Here is a 13153-nt window from a genome sequence, read left to right as displayed (position 1 = left end):
GCTACAAGCCATGTTAGACCTCCAGGAAAACTATGCACTGCAAGAAAACTACACTCTAAGTGAAACAAAATCTACAGTATTAGTAACTGGAAATCAGGACACGCATGAATTCTTACTCAACGGCTCACTGATTCAGCAGTCTGAAACTGCCACACATCTTGGAATAACCAGAGATAGCAAATCACGATTTGACTCAAGTACAGTGGTCCAGGAACGTATAAGCACTGCTCGTAGAGCAACCTATGCAATGATGGGAGCAGGATTGCACGGTATTAATGGTCTAAACCCATGTGTCTCACTTTACTTAATTCGTATTTACATAATACCACGTTTGACATATGGACTGGAAGCCATACGACTAGCAGCAAAGGATCTTACTAACATCAATCAATATTATAAGCGGCTACTTAAACAGATACAGCACTTACCAGACAAGGCTGCTGATTCCGCTTGCTATTTGCTACTAGGTGAACCACCAATTAAAGCAGAGATACATAGGAGGATATTAACATCTTTTGGCAACATCATAAGAAATTTTGACTCTATAGAACATCAATTAGCATGGCGTCAACTAGCAACAAAATCAAAATCGTCAAATAGTTGGTTTATCATGGTGAAATCCATACTGGAACAATATGATCTACCCTCATGCTACGACCTTCTTCAAAACCCACCAGGAAAATTAACCTGGAAAGAACTTGTAAAACGAACAGTAAATAGTTATTTGGATAACAAACTGAAGTTAGAAGCTGCATCTAAATCCTCTCTGAAATATGTAGATATTGACCGTCTTTCAATTGGTAAGACACACCTGATATGGAGTAGTGCTGGACAAAACACTCATGCTATAACAAAAGCCTCTATAAAATGTAGGATGCTACTTGGAGTGTATACTTTACAAGCAAATAGACATAAGTTCAACCAATATGAAGTAGAACCGACATGTCCGCTCTGTAAGCAAGGTCCTGAAGACAGAACTCACTTTTTAGTTCAATGCCAGCATCTTACTTCGATTAGAAGCTATCGAGGAAATGTCACCGGGATTATACCAACAAATAACATCAGAACCAACTCAGCTTACACAGATCATACTGAATTGTTCGTCTAGTCACCTAGTGCTACCTCAATTTTACAATAGACTGGAGTGTATTAGTAGAGGATTATGTTATGCACTCCATATTGCACGTAGTACCGCTCTGGACATTCACTACAAGTAATGTGCTTGAATAACTTACCTGCATATCATTGACATTTATCATAACTTTAAAATTATTGAGTGATTGAAACACATTAGAAACCATTCCGCTCTTAGTGTATATAGACTTCTTTTTAGTTTTGTAGGAATTGTGGGACAGTGCATATATATATGTAGTGCTGAGTATTCAACACTACAGTTCTCCAAACAGTGGAGGGAAGATACACAACAACAACAACAACAACAACAACAACAACAACAACAACAACAACAACAACATAGCACACAAGTTCCGGGAAGTTTTACACTCCTACATAGGAGTCTACTCCCGTATTCGGAAGAAGAAGAAGGATATTTATGCAAACAAAGGTTACGAGCTGCAAGCAGTCAATGCTGGAGTGCCATGCCCCTCACAAATGACGAATCCTATGTTGCCTGGCCAGTCATTTAGTGATCAATGTAAAGTATGTTTTGGATGGAGGAGTCCTCAGCTTTCTTTTTTCTCCTCATCAGTATTTTTGAAAGGTTACATGGCTCTCAAGTTATATCTTCATGACATGGTACGTCCAAATCATATGCCAGCTTTTAGAGCACTTGAGAGATTCTTCAGTGAAAAAGGTAAATTTGTAATCTTGGTTTTGTTATTGTCCTCCAACAAATAGCACAATAATCATGAGCACTGCAAATAGCTGTAATGTGCTGAAAGGGGCATTACACACACCAATCGTAATGAATCAGATTTCACCAGACTTTAATTTTTTTCATTTTACACCACCTGAGGCAAGCTGGAAAGAAAATAATTAGCGAAATCCACAAAAGTTCTTCTTGTTTTTTGAGTACACAAAAGGCAACGAAAGAATTAAAACAGATATAATGTAAAGTTGAGAATGGGAATGGGGAATGTGTCAAAGAGACAACAACCCGACCATAGAGTAGACAACAGCCAAAGGCCACCATTGTGTACTCAATGCAGCAAGAAACTCCAGCCTCTGGAGTCGTCCTTCAGCTGGCCATTTAGCAAATATGTATACTAGTTCAGTGATAACATGGATAATGGACATCATACTACATGAACTAAACTCACAATTATACACTGAAATTAAAAATCATACTAGACTAACAAATGCCAGACACTCCTGACTTGGGACAGGTGCAGAAATGTGACTGTTGAGAGTGGAGAAATATTGTGAGTTATACTAAGTGAAGGCAATTGTTTCTCTAATGATTTTTATCCTTCCTTTTTTTTTTCTTTCAGCAAGACATGAGGATTGTTTATCTAATTATTTACAAAAGGAGAGATCAATTACTGATCCAAAAGTTCTTCTTCTTCTTCTTCTTCCCGTTACGAGTCGATCTCTGTAGTAAAGTGTAATTGACTCGGGCGCATCTCAAACATACAGGAGGCCACACAAGTTGCATGTGTTTTGACTCAGCATTTGTTATCACAGTTGCTACCACACCCAACAAATTTTATTTTGGATACACATGCAAAAGGAAAAAGTGCAGAGTGTCCTTGTGGATGTGGAGCATTCATGTTGTATGGTACAACTTTAGTTGGTAAGAGTAAATACATTTCAACACTGATATCTGCTCTTATGAAAATATATTTCCATGTTGAAGGCCTCGTTGAGAATTTTATTATCAGAATAGCAACATAAGCACTGTTATTCTGTTTTGGTCTATGTTCCTCTGATATTTTAATAGGACAAACAAAATAGTGCAGTAAAGTGAACATTCTTTAGATCCTATCTAGACAATGTCCTACAATTTATTGTTAATACATGTACATAGCTAAAGGGATAAATGGTATAAAGGGCAATGAGACAACTCTCCATCAAGGTCACAATGTATAAAAGTAAACCATAATAGGTCAAGGTACAGCCTTCAACATGGAGCCTTGGCTCACACCAAACGGCAAGCTATTAAGAGCCTAAAACATTTCTAGTGTAAACTATTCAAGCAGGAAAATAAACGGTCTAATTTATATTAAAACGAGAAATGAGAAACACTTATGAACCACATAAACAGACGACAACTACTGAACATGTATGTTAAATACTAGTATACAGTAAAATCAGAAATTATTGCTTGCATTAATTATTGAGATTTTGTCATTTTAGATTGAAATGCGATTTTAATTTTTACGATTTTGACAAAAATCCTGTTGGATTTATATAAAATAATTGAAAATAAGAGTTTAAATTATTGTGTTTACAACTCTTTTGCAATACATTTGTAATAATAATTAAACCTCGCAATAATTTATGAATTTACAGCACTGTACACTACTTTTGCAAATATACACATGATATGAATATAACATGGATATGAATTGGTGTTGATAAGTAAAACTTGTTTTTTAGAATTGCAAAATTATATACCATGTAGCTGTGAAATGGGTTGGTGTGCAGTAATTATACATATAATATTCAAGTAACAATATGATGTGTATTTGAATTAATTTACTTGTCAAGAAAACTTTTTTTATCAAAAAATTCATCAGTACACTTCAGTAATGCATGATATATGAATCTGATATAAAAATGATCAGAAATAGGTTCAACTACAAATGTACAATCAGGAACTAAGAGAGACAACTCAAATTAAAATGTATAATTTGTCTAGCAAAATACAATTCAATATTTCATTTTAAATTTGCAAAATAAAAGCAATCTTGACCATTCAGTGCTAACAACCACTTTATTTTTTTTGTAATGTACTACTATCATGACTAATAAGGTTTTGAATCCAACAGTTCTTTAAATTTGGATCATTGTAGGAATTAAGCCATAATCTATTTTACGGGAATGCTGATATAATTCTTTTTCCATCTGACAAAAGTTTATCCCAAGATGTCATGAATGTGATGGAAACTTCTTCAATTATAACAACACCTAAATATTCCTTTGAGAAAGAGTTTGAAGAAGATGATATTGATGGAGATGAGTTTGCTGAAAAAGACCTTTCAGATGTTACGTTAGATGAAGCCACAAAGTATGATCAGGTCTTAATGCAGGCTATTTCAGTCTCGCTCTGTAAACACAAACAACTAAAAAACAAAAAACTTATCAAAAACAACATTTCTGCAGTTCCAACTTGCCAAATTACTAAAGACACTTACTGTGTGGCATTGTATGATGCTCAATATGACTATTTGATGAGAACAAATAAACCTTTAAATCTTTTTGATGGAAATTCTCTTCAATTTGATGCAGTGTTAGATTTGTGGCTTTTGATTCACCATAACTTATTTTGTTCAACACCCCACCAGAAAGTTTTGAGGGAACTTAAAGGGACATGTGATCTTATTTAAAAAATAGTTCAAAATTCAAGATTTCTATATATGCTAGAGAATGTGCATCCAGACAACACTAATGATGTTTCAGTCCCTACAGCTAAAGATGTGTAAGTATTTCATTACGTTAAAGTAAGTAATTATATACTTGCAAGAGTAAAATAAATATATATAGAGCAAGATCATAAGGACAGCAAAAATTTCATCAAGTAACAAACAAATTTAACATGTTTAACATCCAAATGCCAAGAAGTAGCATAACAGTGCTGAAAGTGGCATTAAACACTGATCCATTAATTAAAAAAGGTAGGCATACAAGTTTTGAACAGTGTTTCTTCCTATCTATACATTTATTCTGAGTGACTGTCAGACATCCCCTTACCCAATTACTACTGTTGAAAAGACAGATCACAGACTAATGCATAGTCTTTGAATGAATAGAATACAAAACTATTGCCCCCTTTAGCTTTGTAGAATCAAGTGTGCACCATGTGCACTCAAAGGTTTTTCTTTATGCTAAAAAAAAGTACAGTAAAAGTGGCATATAATTGAATATCTCCTGAGTTATATTGAAAGTTTTCTATTACATTGTTTCTGAATAATTTTTTCATCTACAAACACTATATATACATGTATACTAGTATAGGTTATATATTTCATGTTAAAAGTTAAGTTATTCTGATAATTTAGTTGCCTCTACATGCTCAGTCTTTTATTTTGGTCAGTGGAGAGTTGAACTGGTTAGACATATTAACAAACAACATTGATCCAATGGAACCATCAATTGAAAACTATGACTCCTGGTTTGATAATTGGAATGAGGAAGCTGTGGGAAACTCAGAGGAAAGCTCAACTGTTCAGAAGACAGAGTCATGTGACAGGTATGGGTAGTATACTTTAACCTATAATTGTTAACCTTGTTATACATTGTGACTTGGATGGTAGGTTTTCTCATTGGCACATATCTACCAATTGTCACTATGTGAGAGAATGGATTGCTCTCAAATGGAAATTTTGTTCACAGTTTAACCACAGGAATAGTATTCTAAAAGATTTAACAAGCAAATATACACCTTTAAACAAAATTTGAAGGCCCCTTTAAATATTTTGTAGGACAATGAGAGCCATCTTGCACATAAAAACCCCTATAAGCATTTTGGAATGTTGGCAAGTATTACTCATACAACATCTTCTTATAATTTATAAGTAATGATACAGATATGCCATATACATGTAAATATTTAAAAACTTTTATACAAATGTTTGTTAATTCGCCAGATACTTATGTTAGTCATGGGCAAGTTGACCTTCCTAAATGTAAGATTTAAAATAAAAGTTTAATATTTGAATTATCTCCCCTTCATCTTCTCCAAAAATAAAATTACACAAGTAAATTTTTACAATTGGCCGTTTCAGAATCTAAAGCATCATGGGTATTTATTGTTCGTACCCCAAAGTGAAAATAACGTTACGTCATTGGTTGAATTTCCATTGTTTATAACGTTTTAAACCAATCAAAACGCTTTGGTGTACGCTTTTGAAAATATTACCCAGAATGCATTAGATTCTGAAACGGCGAATTGTTACAGTACCCTTGTGAGGTCAAAACATGCCTAGAAAAGTTGTCTGTTGTTAATATTTTTGAAAAGAGCATTCAATCTTTTATCCCAAGAACTTAAGAAAGAAATATACTTTCCAAAGATGTTAAATCACTACAAATGCCTTTTATATATTGCTCCCGTGGGGCTTGTTATTGAGGTTTGACAAATTACAATTTCCATTGTCTGTGATATTTTACTTTACTGAGTGAATAAGACAGCTATAAAGAATAGACAATTATATTCTTGGTAAGTGCAATAAAGTCAAGGAAATTTCCCCAAAAGATGAAATTTGACTGTTATACTAAAACAATCTCGGGATGGCCAGTAGGGTGTTGTCCAATTTGGAAATGAACTGACATTTTATGATATACTTTCATCATTTCTACAATATTACCACTAGAAACCTCTATGAGAACAACTACACAGATGTGTAAGAATAGCTGCTAACCACATCGTTAATAACTTTATTGACTAACTTTCACTTTTAACTATACTATATTTTTATTTTACTTCACTTTCTATTTATATCTATAATGTCGTCATAACAACCTCTATTGTTCGGCGAACCACACAACCGCAAAATTTGTACTTTACTGTTTGATTTCATGTTTAATATTATCCTGAAGACGCCACCCTTGTTGGCAAACATGTCGACCATAATAAACTCTAACCATGCGGTAATTGATGGGTGTTGTTGTCTTTATTGTCTTATTATAAAACAATCTCATTTAAAACCATCAATTTCTACAGGATATAACTCTGCATCCAAAATATTTACCTGCACCATTATATAAATAAAAACCCACTTATATACAGTTTTACTCCTGATTGTTTATAAAGCAATAATTCGTATATGATTTGCATATTAGGGAATACTTGTTGTTATTGGTCAAGAGGACTTCCTGTACATGCTGCTGTTGATCTTGACTTCGGTTATTTTTCTATAAACGACGTTGACCAAACTTTTTTTCGTAACCAATGTAAACAAAATGGCGTCGATAAAAGCACCAACATCAACAAAATTTAATTTTACTGCACTTTAATCGTTTAATAAAATAATACACACAAATATTCAATGATAACAAGAGTTTTTGCAGTTAAATTTTTATCAGATAGCAAATTTCACTGAATACATATTTTTGCGCTTACCAACAAATATATTCATGCACCAGGGGTTGAAGTCATAAAACTTTGCTCAGTGCTCGGACAACAAAAATCATGCTCCAAACATGAAATCCAGTATTTTAATTGGTTGAATCTCAAGTCTAAGTACAAAAATTGTGCTCGAAAGTTTTATGACCGCAAGGCCTGGCCTATTCGATAACATAAATACACAATTTAGGTGTGATAGAGGTAATGATTTTGAAAAACATATTCTCTATCTTCCATTTTAAAGAATTATAAGGATAAAACGCCTTTTTAAAGAAATTTATTGGTGTATAAACTGTACCAAGACACTAACTTACATATCAACTATGTTGTTTGTGAGTGAATTTATACACCAATAAATTCCTTTAAAAAGGTGTTTAATCCTATAATGAGGATCTTTTTGACAATGAAGAAAAATATACCTATACCAGTGCAGAGACTTTTCTTCTTTTATAGACAGACAAAGAGTGAAGAAAATGGGCCAGGTTGCTGAGAGGTCAATATCTAGGACAGTTGCAATTATTTGTAGCATGTGAGTATTTTTTAGATATGATGGATACTTATTTAATCATAAAATAAAATTTTCATCACATCTTTTGAATAAACTTACTTCATATATTATGTCAGAAGCATTTTAGTGATGAATTTTAATAATCCTATTTTGTTTTTAAATTTTTATTTTGTGGTTATAGTCTATTATGGTTATCTACCTTTTTCCAAGCATAAGTTTATAAGGTGTATTGTGTAGTAGGTTTTATGTTTGATTCTCTGCAAGACAACTGCCATTGAAGATTAAGATCATAGATAGGTCTGTTGGAAATAATGTGATTTAGTCTTCGTGAAATATCTTGATATCTTGATAATCATGATAATGTTACCTTGAATGTAAAAAAAACAGCATCAAAAATACAATTACTGGTAATACAGGTAAGGGCCACTGTCATATTACAGGGCCTTGTGTACCCGATGTTACATTTATATTTTAATGTGGGCTTGTGATTTCTAACTGAGTTTTTGTCAAATAACCGTTACAGTCTTTTCTAAAGCTAAATGTAAGCATTGTGAGAATCACTAATAAAGATATGTTTGCTGATGTTTTTTTATGACTTATACCCATATATTCAAAGGACTATCACAATACAGATATGTTTGCTGATGTTTTTTATGACTTATACCAATATATTCAAAGGACTATCACAGATGAACATGCTTGTCATACAAACTATAAAAAAGAAGATGTGGTATGATTGCCAATGAGACAACTATCCACAAAAAGACCAAAATGACACAAACATTAACAATTATAGGTCACCGTACGGCCTTCAACAATGAGCAAAGCCCATACCGCATATAGTCAGCTATAAAAGGTGTAACACCACTAATTCGGCCCCGGCCAGAAAGCACATACCAGAAAGTAGTACATATTTAACACAAAATAGTTCCTACGCATGGACATAACTTTCAAAATATTTAGAATATTTTATTAATTTTGGTATCAAATGAAAGCTGCATGACTGGTGATCATTGTAGAACAATTTTTGACTGATAAATTTGAATAATAAAAAAATGGCATGAAATTTAAAAAGGAGGGTACATTTTGCCTTTTTGTCAGATCGGAAGTACCTGTTTTGGTACATCCGAAGTTCTGGGAACCAGCACTTTCTTATATGCAATGTAAGCTATGTTGATTTTTTCAGTACAGGACACCAGAAGGTGTTGCTTTGACATGCAATGATTGCCACTTTATTTGAACTTAAAATAAAAGAGGTGTGCCTGCTTGAAACGGAGGAATTTAACATAGAAAGCAATGGGACCATGAATTAGTGGTGTACTTCCAAAAGGCCCCAATAAGACAATGTAAAACAATTCAAGCGAGAAAACTAACGGCCTTATTTATGTAAAAAAAAAAACAAACGAAAAACAAATATGTAACACATAAACAAACGACAACCACTGAATTGCAGGCTCCTGACTTGGGACAGACACATACATAAAATAATGTGGCGGGGTAAAACATGTTAGCGGGATCAAACTGGTTCAAATTGAATGAAAACTATGTGATTGTTTTTTGTTGTTGTTTAAATACACTACATAACACAGTTCTTTCAATTGCAACCAGTACCTTATGAAGTGATGATTGCTATATCAAGTTTGATTATGTTTGAACATTGACATTTTTGTTACTAATGTCTAATTCTTGCTAGTACTCCAGTTTTATTTCTTTTGAGTCTGATTGTTGCATTATTCCATGTTTTATTATATATTCCAGATCTGATAGCACAGTGAAATTAGAAGTCAGAGATGGACATAATTCTTACAACAATGCTTCTTGGAGAGATTGACTTCACAAACAATCAATACTCGCATCAAAGACCAACATGCAAAACCTGTAAGGAAGGTGGATGTCAGGCATTGTCAACAGTTAACTCTTGATACATTGTAATTTAAAACAATACCTGTATGAAATGTTTACATTGTCATTAGGAAAATGAAACTAAGTCATCATTCTTCTAGGGGTCATTAAATAGCATAATCTGAGTCTGAAGCAAACCATTTATGTCATTACAAAATTTTGAAAATAGAAACAAAAGCAAAATAATGATGGAAAATGGACAGCAGGCTTATTATAAAATTGAAATAAAGAAATATTAGAAGAAAATAAATCTATATTATAGGAGTCAGTATTGCAACAATTTTTTCACAATTTTAGGGAAATTAACAAGCTGGTGGAAGCTATACATTGTACAACATATGATAATTATGATTTAAGATTATAAGATCCTAAAACTATAATGAACTCTTGATTAAAACTAAAGTATTATAAGAGAAGGGATTACTTTTGGAGAAAGATGTACATGTATATTGCACTTATGTAATCTCGTCTTAAAGAATATGTTGTAATGTTAGGAGATTTCTTAGCAGTTTAGAAATAAAGATTATTGATGTATGAAGGTGTTGCAATCCCTTAGACTGCCAGCTACATGTTAAAACCCACCTTGATGTGCAGTATAAGAGCAACTTTTAATATTGAAACTTAGAAACTTTGACGTTTGTTGAAGAAATCTTCAAAAGAGAAAAGTTTAGTGTATTTTTAAATAAACACACAAAAGCCAAAATATTAAGTTGTTATTCCAATAAAAGTGATATTACTTCTATCACCATACAATAAATGTTTTTTTAAATCTTTGGCAAAATGTTTGTAATACATTCAATTTGAAAAAATAAAAAAAAACATTTTGAGCATCCCCACTATATTGGCCTATTTTCAGATTGGAGCTAATATGATAAGAGACCTCCTTTGTTACTAACAAAGGAGGTCTCTAATCATATAAGACTACACCATGCCCATCATACAACCAAGGACTTGTATAGTAAGAGTGTAAAGTAATGGTAGAGTAATGGTATATATGTCTGAGACATATATGATATCCCTGGCATAGTGTGCAATCAAATAATAAAGCAAACATTTGTGTGAGATTTCCTATAAAAAATATGTCAGTTTTGACATTACTTAGTCATATAATTCACATTTTACTTTCCAAAACCTCTTGTGCAAGATATAAGTTGATGAAACAACTTGCAAACCTGATTATATACATATCAAATAAAAATTGTAATCATCAAAATTAGTTTTTGTCTGGTCAGACAGGTAAATATACATGTATGCTGTTGCCGGCAGCGGCGTTATAAGATATAGGAAGATGTGGTGTGAGTGGCAATGAGACAACTCTCCATCAAAATAAAATTTTTAAAAAGTAAACCATTATAGGTCAATGCAGGCCCTTCAACACAGAGCCTTGGCTCACACCGAACAATAAGCTATAAAGGGCCCCAAAATTACTAGTGTTAAACCATTCAAATGGGAAAACCAACGGTCTAATATAAATTAAAAAGAAGAGAAACAAGAAACAGGTATAAATTACATGAACAAACGACAACTACTGTACATCAGATTCCTGACTTAGGACAGGTGCAAACATTTGCAGAGGGATTTAACATTTTAATGGTACCAAACCTTCTCCCTTTTTCTGAAACAATAGCATTACATCACAACATTGAAAAACACACGATAAAATATCAATTGGCAGGCTAAATTTTAATGTCTGTGTCATTTTAGTCTTTTGTGGATAGTGTCTCATTGGCAATCATTCCACATCTTTTTCCGACGTAGTCGGTATAGTTTCGGTTTGTGCACTTTGAACTTAAGGACGCTTCACTATGGCAACAGACTACGCATGATCGAAAATCCTTTCTGTGATTGGACAAAATGCTGTACTGGTGGGTGATTTGGTTGTGTTTGAAGAAACGTCTCGAAAATTATATCGTGATTGAAAGCAAATGAAAAACTATAGATATTTGAACTAGATCTTACAAAGATTTATATTTTTATAAAAATAATTGTTTCTCCCATAGCTCTTTGCATCCATGACAGCTGTTTATTCGGGACAATTATATAATTTTTAATGTAAACTTTGTTGTACGAACGTACATGACTTTTAGAACGCACCTACGCATGTGAGATTTCCGAGGGGTTTTGGTGAATGTAAACATAAAGAAACTACTTATACTACCAATAGTTTCTAGCTTTGTTAACCATGAATTAAGTTTAATGTAAACAGTAGTAAATGTATATTTGTTTCTTTTTATTTGCACTAGATTTTTTTAAAACTTAGGTGTCATCACAATATTCTTATATATCATTGCCTTAATATTTATAACTAGACTAGGTAAAGAATGTCTTGTAGTTACATTCAGATGGAGATTTTAAAGAGGTCCTGCATCATTAAGTCATTGTGCTTCTGAAGGTTATCGAAATGATAGTTTTAAAATAAACTCAAATTTAAATACGTCGGATATCTTTTTTAAAGATAGTTCTTGTTTATATTAACTCAACCAAATAACGTACATTAATACACTATGAACTAATAAATTTGATCTGCGATATCTGAATGCAAATGCACAGTTAATAAAATATTAAAAATGTATAAGTATGTGATTAGGTCTAGTTTATGGTGAACCACAAGTGGCAGATCAATCATATTTGGTAATCAGTGGTATATAAAGCATTGGCACATCTCATTTCCATGGAGATTATTTGGCCCTGCCTTCTCGGTCATTGTCTATTCACTTTGAAACTTTTGCTTATTTAACTGTGACCTCGTCCTGGATTAGCTTGTGATTTGGTCAGTTTAATTATGATATTTGGTATGCAGTTGCATAAGTATTGGCACATCGCATTTCCATGGGGAATGTTTGGCTCCGCCGGCCCATTCGTCGTTGTCTATTTTGCTTAGTTTACTAGTTTTTGATTATATCAGTTTTAGATGAACTACTAATGTTAAGTCAATGATATTAAGTATGTAAATGAAACCGGCTTTTCATGGTTCATTGGCTTTGCAACCTTAATTTACATAGTTCACAAGATAATGTTTGTGTTTAGGTTAGTTTAAAGGGAACGACTTGTAATAGGTCACGGTCTTTGGTATGCAGTTGAATTATCATTGACGCATCTCATTACGAAACGCGCGTCTGGCGTATTAAATTATAATCCTGGTACCTTTGATAACTATTTACACCACTAGGTCGAGTGCCACTGCTGGTAGACGTTTCGTCACCGAGGGTATCACAGTCCAGTAGTCAGCACCTCGGTGTTGACATGAATGTCAATTATTTGGTTATTTTTGTAAATTTTCTGTGACAAAAGTTTGAATTTTTCGAAAAACTAAGCCGATTTTCCTACTCCAGGAATATATTTGCTTAGCAGTATTTTGCACTACTTTTTGGAATTTCGGGTCTACAATGCTCTTCAACTTTGTGCTTGTTTGGCTTTATAAATATTTTGATCTGAGCGTCACTGATGAGTCGTATATATGTAGACGAAACGCGCGTCAGCCGTATTAAATTATAATCCTG

General features: G+C 33.1%; 1 protein-coding gene and 1 long non-coding RNA gene across 2 annotated transcripts; both read left to right on the top strand.

Moving 5' to 3' along the window:
- Positions 1-1456: 1456 nt before the first annotated feature.
- LOC134716913 (uncharacterized) lies at positions 1457-4499 on the top strand (the record flags this gene model as incomplete). The annotated part of the gene is made up of 4 exons (XM_063579931.1): positions 1457-1856; positions 2033-2042; positions 2596-2748; positions 3975-4499. Coding segments are annotated over exons 1-4 (933 nt in total), but the record flags the coding sequence as incomplete, so codon positions are not given.
- Positions 4500-5338: 839 nt separating this feature from the next.
- On the top strand, positions 5339-10201 carry LOC134716309 (uncharacterized). Its single transcript, XR_010106867.1, has 3 exons — positions 5339-5371; positions 7697-7772; positions 9510-10201. It is a non-coding gene; the product is annotated as an uncharacterized LOC134716309 (long non-coding RNA).
- The last annotated feature ends 2952 nt before the right edge of the window (positions 10202-13153 follow it).

The sequence above is a fragment of the Mytilus trossulus genome, chromosome 4 (genome assembly GCF_036588685.1).
Source record: "Mytilus trossulus isolate FHL-02 chromosome 4, PNRI_Mtr1.1.1.hap1, whole genome shotgun sequence".
NCBI lineage: Eukaryota > Metazoa > Mollusca > Bivalvia > Mytilida > Mytilidae > Mytilus > Mytilus trossulus.
This window is presented reverse-complemented; position numbering and strand designations above follow the sequence as displayed.